General features: G+C 38.5%; 1 protein-coding gene across 2 annotated transcripts in view; it reads left to right on the forward strand.

Annotated features, from left to right (window-relative positions):
* The window catches only part of SMAP1 (small ArfGAP 1), an 89,595-nt gene that overhangs the window by 14,187 nt on the left and 60,816 nt on the right, over positions 1 to 14,592 (forward strand). For both annotated transcript variants that reach the window (XM_027644740.1, XM_027644741.1), the window contains exons 2-3: positions 12,988 to 13,121; positions 13,787 to 13,872. In XM_027644740.1, coding sequence (XP_027500541.1) covers positions 12,988 to 13,121; positions 13,787 to 13,872 — 220 coding nt within the window. The remainder of the gene's footprint in view (positions 1 to 12,987; positions 13,122 to 13,786; positions 13,873 to 14,592) is intronic.

A 14,592-nucleotide genomic window follows, 5' to 3' on the forward strand; every position in this document is an offset into this window, starting at 1 on the left:
AGGTTATTTTTTGGTTAAAAATAAGAAAACTTTAAAATACTGGACCAAGTTGTTCCTCAGAGAGATGGTGGAATATACCTTAGAGGTGCTCAAAGCACCTGAACAAAGCCTTGAGCAGCCTGGTCTAATTCGATCTGATTGAAACATTAGGTTAGTCTAAATGACCTCATGAATTCTATTCACAGCTAAATTATTTTATAGTTCTTATTCAGTGATGGAGAAAATACAGTAATTCTATCTTTTAAAGAGCAGGTATTAAACATCTCACAGAGCACAGATACCTTCTCTTCTGTGTATTGGCCCAAACCCAGCTTCAAGGATGGGTATTGAAGAACTCTGAGGTGTGAGCTGTTTGCTGAAACTTTGGGAGAGTACAGTACTGGGGTGTAGCTAGCCTGACATGCAGGTCCTGGACATTTGTGGGAAGGATTTGTGTCTATGCCACTGGAGCTTAAAGTGGAGGAAAGCCCTGATTTTGTCTGTCCTCTTCAGCCTGTTCTTCCCCATGGTTTCTTGTTAAGTTCCACAAAAGAGGTCCACAAAAAGTTCTGCTCCGAAGATTGATAATATTGTTACAGTAAAACTAGGGGATCATCCAAGACTAGAGCTCCATTTGTGTGGTAGGTTGTTCCTACCAATATATTAGGGTTTGAATGTGGACAGACAGGCTCTCTGTAGGTAAGAGAGGTGAGAATAACCTGGAGAGGAAGTGAGGGAAGACAGTATGTAGAGGGGGAATGTAGGTGAATATGTCTCTGCAGTGAATATGGATGTTGTGGGATTTCTTTGTAACCCATGCCAGTGGGATGGCAGAAGGAATCAGAAGGGTAAGAGAGAAAACTCATGGTTTGAGATAAAGACAGTTTAATAGGTAAAGCAAAAGCTGCACCCACAAGCAGAGCAAAACAAGGAGTTAATTCACGACTTAGCATCGGCAGGTGGGTGTTCAGCCATCTCCAGGAAAGCAGGGCTGCATCACATCTAACAGTTATGTAGGAAGATAAATGCCATCAGTCCAAATGTTCCCCCTTTCTCCTTCTTACTCCAGCTTTTATTGCTGAGCATGGTGTTGTATGGGATGTCCCCCTGGTCATTTAGGGTCGGCTGTCTCAGATGTGTCTCTTCCTGTCCTCTTCCCCGTTCCCAGCCTCCTCACTGGCAGGACAGCCTGAAGAGCAGAAAAGGCCTTCATGTTGTGTAAGCACTGCTCAGCAGTAGCTAAAACATCGGTGTGTTATCAACACTGTTTTGGTTGCAGATCCAAAACACAGCACCAGAGAGGCTGCTATGAAGAAAATAAATTCCATCCCAGCACAAACCCATATAGCAGAGAAGATTGGTATGAGAAACTGTTTGGCCAGTCTTTATAGATGGTTTTCAGTGTATTTCTACAGCCTAGAGCCTGAAATTTGGCACTGTGCTTTGGCTGCTTATGGCTTGGGTGGGTACACTCTTTGCTGGGTATGAACTGGCTGTGTGGCCAGGCCCAGAGCGTGGTGGTGAATGAAGTTACATTCAGCTGGCAGCTGCTAACCAGTGGTGTTCCCCAGAACTCAGTCCTGTTTGATATCCTTATCAATGGTCTGAAGGAGGGAAGTGAGTACACTGTCAGTTGCAGATGACACCAAGTTGGGTTGGGAGTGTTGGTCTGCTGGAGGGCAGGAAGGCTCTGCAGAGGGATCTGGACAGGCTGGATTTGTGGGGGGAGGCCAGCAGTATGAGGCTGAATCAGGTGAAGTGCTGGGTCCTGGTCTTGGGTCACAACAACCCCAGGCAGTGCACCAGGCTGGGGGCAGAGTGGCTGGAGAGCAGCCCAGCAGAAAGAAACTCAGGGCTGCTCTTGACAGCTGGCTGTCAAAAGACATGGAGGTGCTGGAGCATGTCCAGGGAAGGGCAATGAAGCTGGTGAAGGGTCTGGAGTGCAAGCCTTAGAAGAAGTGGCAAGGGAGCTGTGTTTGTTTAGCCTGGAGCAAAGAAGGCTCAGAGGAGACCTTATCGTTCTCTACAACTACCTGAAAGGATGCTGTAACCAACTGCAGGTGGGCCTCTTCTCACAGGTGAGAAGTAACAGGGCAAGAGGAAATAGGCTCAAGCTGCATCTAAGGAGGTTTAGATTAGATATTAGGAAAAATTTCTTTATTGAAGGGGTGATCAGGCATTGAAACAGGCTGCCCAGTTGCAATGCCTGAAGTGTTGAATCATCCCTGAAAGTGTTCAGAAACATATAGATGTGGCACTTGGCCATGCTAGGTTAATGGTTGAATTTTATGATCTTAGAGGTCTTTTCCAACCTTAATGACTGATTCTATGGTCCTTGCATAGAGAGACTTGGATCACTGCATCTTTTTCAAAGATAGGTTTATGCTGGAGACGTTACAGGGTTGCATTTACCTGCTTTGTAATGTACAAGGGAGTGCATCTCTGGAGTCATTGAGGACTGCACAGAGGTTGTATAGTTTGTGGAGTGTTTACTTAATAAAGTCTCTTCACTTATATTTGAGGAAAAATGGTTAAGGGAGGATCACTAGCACAATTACTAGATAATTTCTCTCTAGTAGAAAAGGGTAACTTTTATTCTTGTTTATGGCTATATTATAAACCTGTCTTGCAAACAAATCTTATTTCTGAGACTTTTGTCATAGTTAAAGGAAGAGCTTCAATTGCTGGCTAAAGTTTTTTTTGCAACAGATGCAAAAAAGGCATATCCTTTGCCTGGCTATGTAGGGGGGTTCCTACATCCTAACAGAGTAGCACAGATTTACATTTTTTTCTTTTCGGAGATGCTTTTACTTAATGCTTAGCTACCAACTTATGAAAACATTTTGTAAGAGCTCACTGTTTCCCATTTTCTTTTTATTTCTGCATATAAAAAGAATATAAATTGTACACTTAGAACCGTAAGCCTTTCAGCAATTCCTTGCTGACAAGGGAAAAATTGCAGTCAAGATGAGCTCCAGAAGTTTCCTACTAATACTGTAGTATGCTACATAACCTTGTCTTTTCTAGAAAGTACCAAATACTGCTAGCAGGAAATGACAGCTTGCACACCTTATTTCACAGCCTGAACTCTGACACAGGCAGGATAAAACTGGAGTGCTACTCCTCAACCAAATTGAAATTTCATTTCTGAAGCTGTTAGCTTATTGAATGTGCCAGGGTTGGTACCTCTGTCATTTCTCATACTTAGGACACTGACTTTAGTTTCCAAAGGGTGTGCTGTAGCAGGCCAGTATCCCACACGGCTGGCAGAAGTGCTGTGACTGTGTCCCATGTACTCTGCGTGTGCTCTCCATATACAGTCACCCACACGTGTGCTCTGCATAACCAAGTATGAGCGTGGTGGGTGTGGTTGCCAGCCAAGGATCAGGAGCTGCTCTCTGACAGTTCTGTAGCTGGTTATGATCCTGCTTACCTGTGCAGTGTTAGGGTGGATGAAGTTTGTGGTGTGAAGTACTTCCAAGTAAGGAAGTACTTTGTGAACTGGTTTTCAACTTTGTGAAATGGTTTTAAAGGAAGTTTCTGTACAAAACACTGAGTTAAACTGATATTTGCATCAAAAGTAAGTGTTTTAATGAGGTAGGTATTCTATTTAAATCCTGCCATCTTAGAAGTAAGGTGAATAGGAGGCTTTGGTGATGTTTTGGGGAACAAATCTCCAAAAGCTGTTCATGATCTCCTTTTTCTTTTAATTTACATCTAGAGTGATCAACTACATATATATGTATAGAACTTTGTGGTAACTGTAAATATTGTACTTTATTTCAGAGCTTAGCATTTGTATCATATAATCACATAACATTTTATTTTGGAAAAGCAAACTTATCTTTTCCCAATCTTAGTCAAAAGATTTTTAGTAGCTGACTGTTAATAAGGCCAAAAAAATTTCATTCTTTCACTTTGTCACATTACAACATTGCTTGTGCCAAAGGGCTATTAGACAAGAAAAATGCTGTTCATCTCAAGGATAAACTGACATTTCCTATATATCTCCAATAGCTGTAACTAACCAGTTCTCTGATTTACAAACTGTGCTTTTTTCATATTCCAAACTTAATTTTCTGTATAAAGCTTTTGCTGTTTGAAATTACTTGGATGCATTCCAGAATTAAAGTACTTATGAAGCCAGCCACTTGATTTTGTGGCTTAAACATAGAACTGAAGGAACATTCATGTCACTGTACTTCCTTTCTAGTTGAGGCTTCATACAGCCCTTGAAATTTCTTTGAAATGCTTTTAGCAGTTATTGATGCTACTGGATCAAGTGGATCAGTGAGCTGAAGGAATAATTGAAACTGGTTGATACATATTTCTCTGACTTCAAGAGGTGGGACAGGTTGTGCAGGGGAAGAGTTTCGTTTGTGATACTTTTAAACAGCCTCTTTGGAGTTGTGCATAGGACTGAGCTTAATGGATTTGTTGATGACTTTCATGAAAAATGGTTATCCAGGAGGACAAATTTGGAGGAATTCTGTCCCTGAAACTCTCTACCTCTTACCTGACACTGGCTAAAAATAGCCAAGTGATGCTTCTAAGGCTTGTCTTCACACTGTTCTTACAGTACACCTTGAACCCTATGAATCTCAGCTGTTATCAAGCTGGGCTTGAATTGTCTGCTTTCAGTACAGCTTTATGCTGTTGAGTTTGATTTTATTTAAAACTACAAAACCAACCCATTTCAAACAGTTCTTGTTTGAACTCCTGTCACACTTCTCTGAATGTGGGAAGTTTTAAGTTCTCATATTCTGGCCTTGACTATCCAAACACAGGCTTACTAAGGCACCTGTAAGAGACTGCTAAGAACTACCATTTAAGCTATGGCCTTTTGTTGCCTTTGTTTATATAAAACAATATTTTGCTGCATACTTAGACTTTGACATCTGAAAAGCATATAAAGACTGAGCTTGTGTGTTTTTCCCAGTCTTGGGTAGGGAGGTAAAGCAAGGAAATCTCGTCTACTGTAGAGGAAAAGAAGTGAAGCCTAATGTGAGGAGTAGATGTGACACAAGAACGTGTTTCAGGCTGTTTTCTGTGTTTAATCAGAAACTAATTCAGTGGATCAAGTGATGGGTAAATAGTCCCATATCAGTAGTCTCAAAAGACTTAAGGTTCAAGGACCTTGAAGAACGTTTTATTTCATAGACTAACGTTCTTGTACTGTGGTTCTTGCATGATTTCCCTTATTTCAAGATCTTTATGCAAAATATTTTATTCTTTTGGAGATTTTTTCTTTAATTCACAAAGTCTGTTTCAGTGGACATGATTAACATTGCAATTGAGCCTTTTGTATTGGGGGTAGGTGGATGGTGTTCTCAAGTAGATTTTTTTTTTTTTTCTCTCTCCCTAGAAGTATTAGACTGAAGATGGCTGACAGTAGTTGATTTGTTTTGAGCATTTCAGTATCACCTTGACTTACTCACTATCTTCAGTGTGTTATGTTTTGAGGAGAGAAACTTGGAGGAGTCACTGTAAGTTCTGCCTTGGTTTTTTGCTCTTCCCTGAGTAGCCACTGGAGAAGAGACTGTTTTGTGTTAATTTCTTGTGTTGAATCACATAAAATACAACTGCTGATTACTTGCTTTTCTTCTTTTCTCTGTATCTGGTATTTAAGGGTCTTCTGTTCATGATCTTTATCTGTATCTCAGCTTGGAGAAATAATAGATATTTCTGGAAAATATTCTTTGCTAACTTGGTTGAATATCTTGAGTAGCAGAACACTCGAGTAGTATGAATTGTGTGTGGGAGTAACGCAGAGAGAGAGAGCACTGCATGGGTATGCTTGGATTGATGCAACCAGTGAGGCTTTGTCTTTGGCCAAAAAGTGATAGCTTTTAGAAGCTGTCTGTCAGCCACTCAGGATGAGTCAGGTGTGTAGATTTTCTTGCAGTTAATTTTCTGTTCCACAAGATGGAGCCAGTTCTTTGGCAAATCAGCTCTGTCAACCAGCAGCAGAATTTGAGGAAACAAAAGAGAATTAAAGTAACTTCACCGTGCTTTATGGTTAAAGAACAGCCTAGGTGTGGTTGAGTGAAAGGAAGGACTATCGTCTCTCAGAAGTCTTTGAAGATGTTGGCCCAAGGTAAGTTTGCTACAGATTGTATTAGAGATGCAAAGCACTTGGCTTCCTTGTAGAATTTCTAATTGGTAACTACAAGAATGTAAAATGAAAACAAACTTAGTTTCTATGTACCTCTGTCATACAAACCTTATTTAAAGTTAGTCTTGACAAGCTTTTTTCCATTTAAAACTTTCTCTCAAACTTATTAGTTGCCTAGCAAACTGGTTTTATGCACACAGTATGGAGGATTCAGAATTGTTTGCTGAGATGTAAAATAGTTGCCCTTCCCATTGACAGCAAATATAAAATTGAAAAGCTGCATGTTTGCTCTTTGTACCCCAATTCAGACCTCTGTTTGCTCTCTGTAAGTTAAGGTGTTTTGTAGGAGTGGGCAGCACCTGTGTTGAAAAAAAGGAGCATTTCAGTATTAACTGCAGTTACAGTAAGCTGAACAGATTGTAGTGGACTGATGGAGGGAAGGAAACTCTGAGTTACTGTAATAAGGGAAGCAACCATCATCATTCTACTTTGTAGTCAAATCTGCAGTAATTTTGTTCCATTGTGGGTGTCTCCCAGTTATATCTTATCTCTTTTGTCTCTTTTTAGTTTTTTCTGGTCTCCATTGCATTTTTTTTTTTCCTAACCTGTTTGTTAGGAAAACAGGTTCTCCTACTCCTGCCCAGTCTTACCTGGTATTGTATAACCTTTCTCACTAATTTCCTACTGCAGGTGGAAGCTGAGTAGAGGCTGGAGTGTGGACTGAGATGTTTAAAACAGTTGAAGGATTTTTATACAGACTAATCAAATGAAGAGCTAAAGCAGTGTTTCACACTGTATTGACTGCTTGGATTCATATACAGTTTCACATGTTTTGTAATGCTGATAAAAGTACCTTTTCCTCAGCATTTTAAAGGAACAGTATTGTGTAAGCTGTGTTTTGTACCTCATACAGTACTGTGTGTCTGCCAATACAAAATAAAACTTGAGCAGATGCAATAAAACTTAAACCTTGGTCTTACAAACACTAGTTTGCTTTGTCTTGTGTTTTCTTTGGAAATGCACTATACCAGCTTCAGCATTACCATTCCTGTCATTATTCTTGACCAAAGTTCTATGTCAGATGTACCCACAAAAAGTTGGCTGTATTGTCTAAAATTGCATTAGCAGGGTGTATCAGCAATGCTGTGAATTGTTGTGGCTTCTTCAATCAGCTTCTTTCTAATATAGTGGAGTATAACACCTGGTCCTTACAGAAAGAGTTAATGGGATTGGGGAAGAAAGCGATATACAGGGGGATGTGCACAAGCATTAAGCACGTGCAAGGTACTAGTCCAGTTTAAATAATATGAAGGGGAAATCTGCAATCAAAAATTATATCCTGAAAGAGGCAAAGTGTGGAGGAAAAGTGGAAAAATTTTTAAAGTATGTTGACAAAAAAAGCTTTCCCTCACCAGAGAATATGTAAAAAATTACGCCTTTTTCACAAAATTCGCACTTTGTTCACTTTAGAATGAAAGAATGGCATGTGAAGTTGGATAAGTTTTTCAGCACTTTAAAAACTGGCTTGAAATCAACTTATGTGAAGGCTTTTATCTAAAATTATGTAAATTATTTTCAAGCTTTTTATTGCTTAAGTTTTAAACAGCTGAAGTCACTTTTTGAAATGTTCTCAATTTTACAGCTACCAACTAGCTGTAGATATTTCTACAAGTAGGGAGAATGTTGGTTCTATACAATAACTGTACTGGCATGGAAGTCTACTGTAACTGGAAAAAAACCCTCTCTTTAGTTTTTTTCTTAAATTCACAAGTTTTCTACAAATTCTGAATCCTTCAAGATAATAGCAGGTTATGTTGTTTTTTGGTGGCTACATATTTCTTTCATTCTTAGAGCCCAAATAGTCTCTAATAAAGGACTCCTTAAATACTCTAAATATGTCACAGTTAGGGCTGTTTCCTTGAACCTGATTGAATTCTGTTCTGTGTTCAACACGTGATACACAGTTCCTGAATGTAAGGTCATGTAGTAGCAGGTGTGATGGATTGACCTCAGTGAGCAGCTGAACACCAACCCCCACCCCCCCATCTCTCCAGTGGGGAGAAAGTAGAAGGAAGGTGGAAAGTCTTGTGGCTCAGAATCATGGCAGTTTAATAAGGAAGGCAAAACCTGTGCATACAAATGGAGAAAAGAAGATTTCATTCAGTAGTTCCCATCAGCAGGTGGATTTCAGCTATGTCATGGAAAGCAGGGTCTCAGCTTGTGTAATGGTTGGTTGCAAAAGCAGATGCCATAACCACTATTCCCCCCTTCCTCCTCTGTCTTTCCCCCAGCTTTTGTTCCACAAAATAGCATAATACCACAGGGTTTGGGATGTCCATTTGGTCAATTGGGGTCTGACTTTGACCCCTCCTGGCCTCTTGCCCACTCCCTGCCTACAAGGTGGGAATGGGAAAGAAATCCTTGAATTTGTGCAAGCACTGTCCAGCTGCAGCATTACTGTTTTCAGCACTGTTTTGGTCACAAATCCAAAGCACATCTCCTTAGGGGCTGCTACGGAGCAAGGTAACTCTATCCCAGCCAGGCTCAGTGCATTAGGAAATGTCACTTGGTATTTTCCATTTAACAGGCAATAGCCAAGACTCCAAATTAATTTTTGTGAAACCATATGACAGCTCAAATCCATCTTTCTGTTTAGCTCTTACAAAAAACTTGCACTTGTGCTGTGTTTAAATTTCAAATCAAAATTAATCACTCCTTTTTATTAAGGCAACTGAATTACAGTTGCCAGTAAGACTAACTATGCACAATAAACCTTGTGGGCTTAAAAATCTGACCTAGTTATTTTAAGGGTTACTTAAATTATGAATGATCTTACACATTCAAAATCTTGTCTTGATTTCTCTGGAAGATAGCAGACACCTTCACAGTCACCTGTTAAGAACTGAAAAGGAAATTTAAGTCCAGTCAGTAGATGTCTATAGAAATATGGAAAAGAAAGTTCAAAGTGAAGAAAAAAAATTCAATTCTCATCTTGGAAGCAGCAATCTGGCTTAGGATTGCTGAAGTATTTTCCTTTGTTCAACCAGGCAGTGTTTCAGGGACTTCACAGTATTGTAGTATATAGTCTAATATATATATATTGGTAATTTTCAGTCCTATGGCTTTTTTCCTTAAATTAACTTCAGCAAAGAATGAAAGAGGCTGAAAGTATTTTTAACCAGAGACCTACATCTTAAATGACTGAAGAAATTACTTGAAGTGTATTTTTATATTGGAGTGGTGCAGCAAACTGTTGAAGAGCAGCTCAGCTCTTCTAGTAAAAAATGTGTATTCAAATGGCTTTCAAAAAATTACAATTCTATTAAAGCTTATGTCAAACATGACATAAATATTTCATTTTATTATTTGCTGATTAAAGTTGCATTGTGTAATGTAGTTCTTGATAGGTAAGATAGCGTTACTACTGACACATAGAGGTGTTTTAAATAGTGTAAAATAGCAGTCATCAAGATTATTAATGTCCAGTCTTCATTTCTGAAGCTAAATGTACATCTTCTGAATTGGCTAGCAAAATACATACAGCAGATAAACCAGGTTACTCTTGTAAATTTTTCTGAAGAAAACCAAATGTATCTTTAAGGACCCAGAAGAAGAAACCTCTGAGTATTTTGATTAGTGCAAAATATTTCCTGTATACAGAAAAAACGGCCCTGACTTCATACAGAATTGGCAAAACTGTAAATTTTTTATTGAATCAGTCCAAATTACCTTTTAATGTTTCTCACACAGGAAGGTTTGCAGACTAAGCTTTAGTTAACTGTTTGGTTAAGTCAAGCACAGTTGGTTTGATGCCCACACAGAAAACATTTTCTAACTTTTGCCTCGTGCTTAACTGTACCTGTAATTTATTTGTATTAATTAAAACATTTTTCATTTGAAGTGTTTAATATTGTATATTACTCAGAATTCAATTCAGAGGCTACACATGAATATTTTTGTCTGGCCTCAGGTTTGCCTGTTATTCCACTGTTTAATTTGTTTCTTTATTGCTTAAATGCATTTGATTTCCCCAATTTATTTTATAAATAAGTACAAATTATTGAAATCTGAACTTCTGGGAAAATACAAAACTGCTCTTTTCCAGGAGAAATCCAGCTAATTCACAGGCTGTGTTATAATCTTTCTTTTTGTTAACAAAGTTTTAAGTGTAATATTTTAACTACAAAGTTAATGATCTCTGTCTTAATTCATTAAGGTAGACTTCAGTCATGTCAAGTCCTCCTTCCAGTCTTATCTCATTAATGTAAAACTTGCCTATCTGGGATCTCACAGCTGAGAAAGAACCTGAAGAACAACACGAAACTCATGTGATGTGTAGTTGTACAAATTCATTTGTGGTAAAAAGTTCATAGTGGTTGTGTAAACACCCTATAGGGATAAAACCATGGCCAGCATATAGAAACTACAGATAAACACCTGCTGTCCCTGTAGTAACCGCATCAAAACAGGCTTTGCTTTTTAGCAGGCACATCCATGGGTTATTGTTTGGGGAAAAAATGGAGAAGCTGTTGGGCATACAAGAGTTTGTCTTACCATTTTGTTTCTAAATCATCGTGGCTACATTAAGCAATTGCATAAATTGAGATACTTGATCTGCAATGGGGTGGCTAAGGGTTTTCTTTTATTAAGTTTCTTCTGGTATACTACTTTAGCTGGAATTTTATTAATAGGTTGAGGCAGATGACCTGCAAAACTCTATCTTGAAGCATTAAATCTAAAAGTAGTATAAATTTTAAGTGGAATCTTCCTGTAATATAAATCTACCAACTGTAAGAGCAGTGTATTATGCATCTGTAGTGTTTTATAGGGGAAAATATAAAGGGCAGATTAATAGTTTGCTAGTTGTTGAACTATTTAAGACACATGTTACAAACAGTCTGACCATTGTTATCTGACAAGTAGTAATTTTAATGTAGAACTACCACGTTACTCAGTTTCACTGAGTAACTGTTAGATCTCTTGACCCCCATAATCTAATTTAATGATATTAGCACTGATTTTGAAAGCTGCCAATCGTGTTAATGATTTTGGTCTTAAAGGTCAGGTAGTGGACAACAAATGGTCTAACTTCTTGAGATCTCGAACAAGATAAATTAAAAGCAAAGTGATTACCCAAAGTACAGACAATATTTCCACTAGTAGGAGGAATGCTTCTTGCAACCAATCCGGAGATCTGTGAATGTGTCTTGGGGTTTCAAATATCAATTTGAAACCCCAAGCTGAAAGCTGAAAGGATTTTTCCTGCTTCCTTATTTTGGCTGTTGCTGAACAGTCCTTGCACAGTATCAGGGGTTTTCTTGTTTCTGTTCTGCTCCCCAGAGTTGAGTGGGGAGCAGAGTTGAGAGTTGCCACCCCAGCTAGTGATGGGTGGGCAAGAAATTTGGAGGAGATGCAGCTGGGACATCTGCTGACTCTAACTGACCACTCCAAGCCATGTGAGGATGTGCTCAGCAATAAGTGCTCAAGGAAAGGAAGAGGAAGAAATTATGTTATTGGTTATGGTGGTGTCATCCAAAACAAGTCTTGTGTGTACTGAGGCACAGCTTTCTTACAAAGTGGTTGGACAGCTGCCTGCCTGCCCATGGGAAGTAGTGAAGAAATCCTTTCTTTACCCTTTTTTCCCCACCTTTGTTTGTGTGTGATTTTTGCTTCACTTATTAAAACTGTCGTCTCAGTCTGCAAGTCTGCTCACCTTCCTTCTCTTTTCTCCCTGTCCTGTTGAAGAGAGAGTGAGTGAGCAGCTCTGTGGGTGTTTGGCTGGGGTCAAACCAACACAGCCCTAAGCTGAAGATTGGGAGAGGGAAGAATAAAATTCTTTTGTAGGTCCCAGGAAAGTGTTCTTACAATATATTGATTTTGAAATGCAGAAGTTGTATTAGTGGTGTAGATGCATAACTGTCATACAAAAGCAGAAAATAATTGCTTGAAATGTTTTCAAGCTCTTCAACATGTTTTCTTGCTTTTAGTGGTTAATTATTTAGTCTTCGAGCTCAGAACTAGATGGACTTTAAAGCGGTACCTTTAACAGTGGTGATGTACAGGACTGGAATAAAATTATATAAATGTGTTTAATTAGAGACTGCATAGTAACTTCAAGTGAAACATTCCAAGTGTCATTGCAATAATTCAGGCCAACATACTTTAACTGTGTCTCAACGTGCTGGCACGGCTGAGAAATGATGGAAAGGTTCATAAATCAACCTGATTCTGTGAGAAAATCCATCAGTTTTTGAATGGCAACTCTTACTGTAGTTTAGGAATCAAGGGTACTGAACATACTCATTTTTCCACCATTCTTAGTCATGGATATTTTTATCAGTTGATTTTGCAAATTGGTATAATCATTCCCTAAGAGCTTGCATGCTGCTGTTCTAGAGTCAGTGCTGTATGAGGTATTAAAGGATTTGTTGCATTAATATAAGATTACCCTGCATTTAATTTCAAGTTAAGTACAGATGCATGTCTTAAGAAGCTTTTAATTGGAGAAAAATGAGCAACTTGTATTGATTTCTGCTGATGCTTGCATCTGAGGCATAGCCATAAGGATTATTCAAGATGCAAGCAAAATCCTGTTGTTGCTAGTAAACCAACTTTCTAAAGTTTGTTTATTGGGTTTTTTTGGCATGTTCACAATATATGACTTTCTAGCTTAGTCTGGCTAACTAATGTTCTGTGACATTATTTAGAAGTAGAAATCTGTGAATAAAATTAACAGCAGAGATTGTTTAAAGTAATACATATCCTGGAGACACTGCTATGAGCCTTTATTCAAACTTGTTGATTCAGATTGTCAGTATGGAATTATGCCAAAGAAAATCTTCACAGTATATGGAATTTTGAAAATAACTGATTTATTTCCCCATTCCTCTTAGGTCCAAGATGGGCCTCTTGGAACACTGGTGTTTTTATTTGCATCAGATGTGCGGGAATACATCGAAATCTTGGGGTCCATATATCAAGGGTCAAGTCTGTCAACTTGGATCAATGGACGCCAGAACAAATACAGGTAAAATATCTTAAATATGTTTCCAATTTGGCAGGGATGCCGGGTGTACTTTTGAAAGGATTTGCATTTATTATGATGCTCAACTTAAATGTTTTGTAAACACAGTAGTTCTTAAAGTGTTATATTTCTGCTGTAATGAGTTTAGGTTCCAAACACTCACTCAAGAAATTGGTATTCTACCTTCCCACAGGGACTCGGAAAGCTATTTCTTTGTTGTATCTGTAGAAAATGTGTTGTAAGCCTTTTCAGTAGTTGACAGTAAGGTAGCATTCACACATCTGCATCATTCCTGGTTATGTTGTTTTGGTGTACCAAGCACTGACTTTCCTAGGCGTTCTCCAGTCTGAAGCCTTTTTTTTGCCATCAGACAAATTTTCTTACTCCTTTCTTCCTGGTCTGAAGAGCCATCTTGAGAGATGAAAGCCTGTCTTTCCCAGGATGGGTTAGTTTACGCTGTAAACAGCATCAGTGTTTTTTGCTTTTGTCCAGCAAGTCTTGGCAGGCAGCCCTCCTGTGCCATAGTAGCATCTCCCAAGGCATATGGCAACAGAGGGATCTCCAAGTTAAAAGCTTGTAGGGTCATTTAAGCACACCAATAGCATTCTGTTTCCAGATTTAAAGTATTGAGGGACATCAACTAACTGTCTTCTACCACTTTTCCTTAGTGCATGCAGGAAATGGGAAATACTAAAGCAAGACTACTCTATGAAGCTAATCTGCCAGAGAACTTCCGAAGACCTCAAACAGATCAGTATCCTTTTTGTTTCGACTTTCACACTGAAATGACTTTTAATGCAATTTAGATGTTATGACTGTTTCAAGGAACTGCTACATTTGACAGCTCATCTTATTTATTTCATTGATATTGTTGTATAAGAAATGAGAGTGGAAGTTGAGAACAGTTCAGAAAAGGTTTAAATTACTTCTGTTATTGCAAATCTACTTTGTAATGAGATTTGGCAAGCCCCATTTATTTTTGCTTTCTGAAGAGGTGACTTCGTAAATTCCCTGTATGTAGAAGGTAGAGTGATACTAGAGAGTTCTTGAATATTCTGTCTTTCTTGAGTAAGTGTCAGCTGAAGTTCCTCATCAGGAAATAATGAGCTGAATGGTAAAGTAAATAAGCCATTGGATCTTACTTAAGTGAAGTATGGATTTCTTTCTCTGGGTGACTAGCATGGGAGTACATAAAAAACGCCTAACCTCTCTGATGGCCACCCCTTGTGTTTGGGTGTGATTGTCACTATGTACCTGGAAGGAAAGGGTTGGAAGAAAAACTGTCTACCGACAATAAATAACTTTTCTCAAAAAAATACCTTTTTTTAATTTACTGAATCACTAGGGTAATATATAGTGGCATTAATTTAGATTTGTATTTTCCTTGATTTAGTGAAGTTACTTCATCGGTAGGATTTGGTTCACCTGATCTTACTGGAACTCTTTAACTATAATGAGATCCTAAATACCTAAT

Source organism: Corapipo altera, unplaced genomic scaffold (genome assembly GCF_003945725.1).
Source record: "Corapipo altera isolate COAL_440 unplaced genomic scaffold, ASM394572v1 2, whole genome shotgun sequence".
Taxonomy (NCBI): Eukaryota; Metazoa; Chordata; class Aves; order Passeriformes; family Pipridae; genus Corapipo; species Corapipo altera.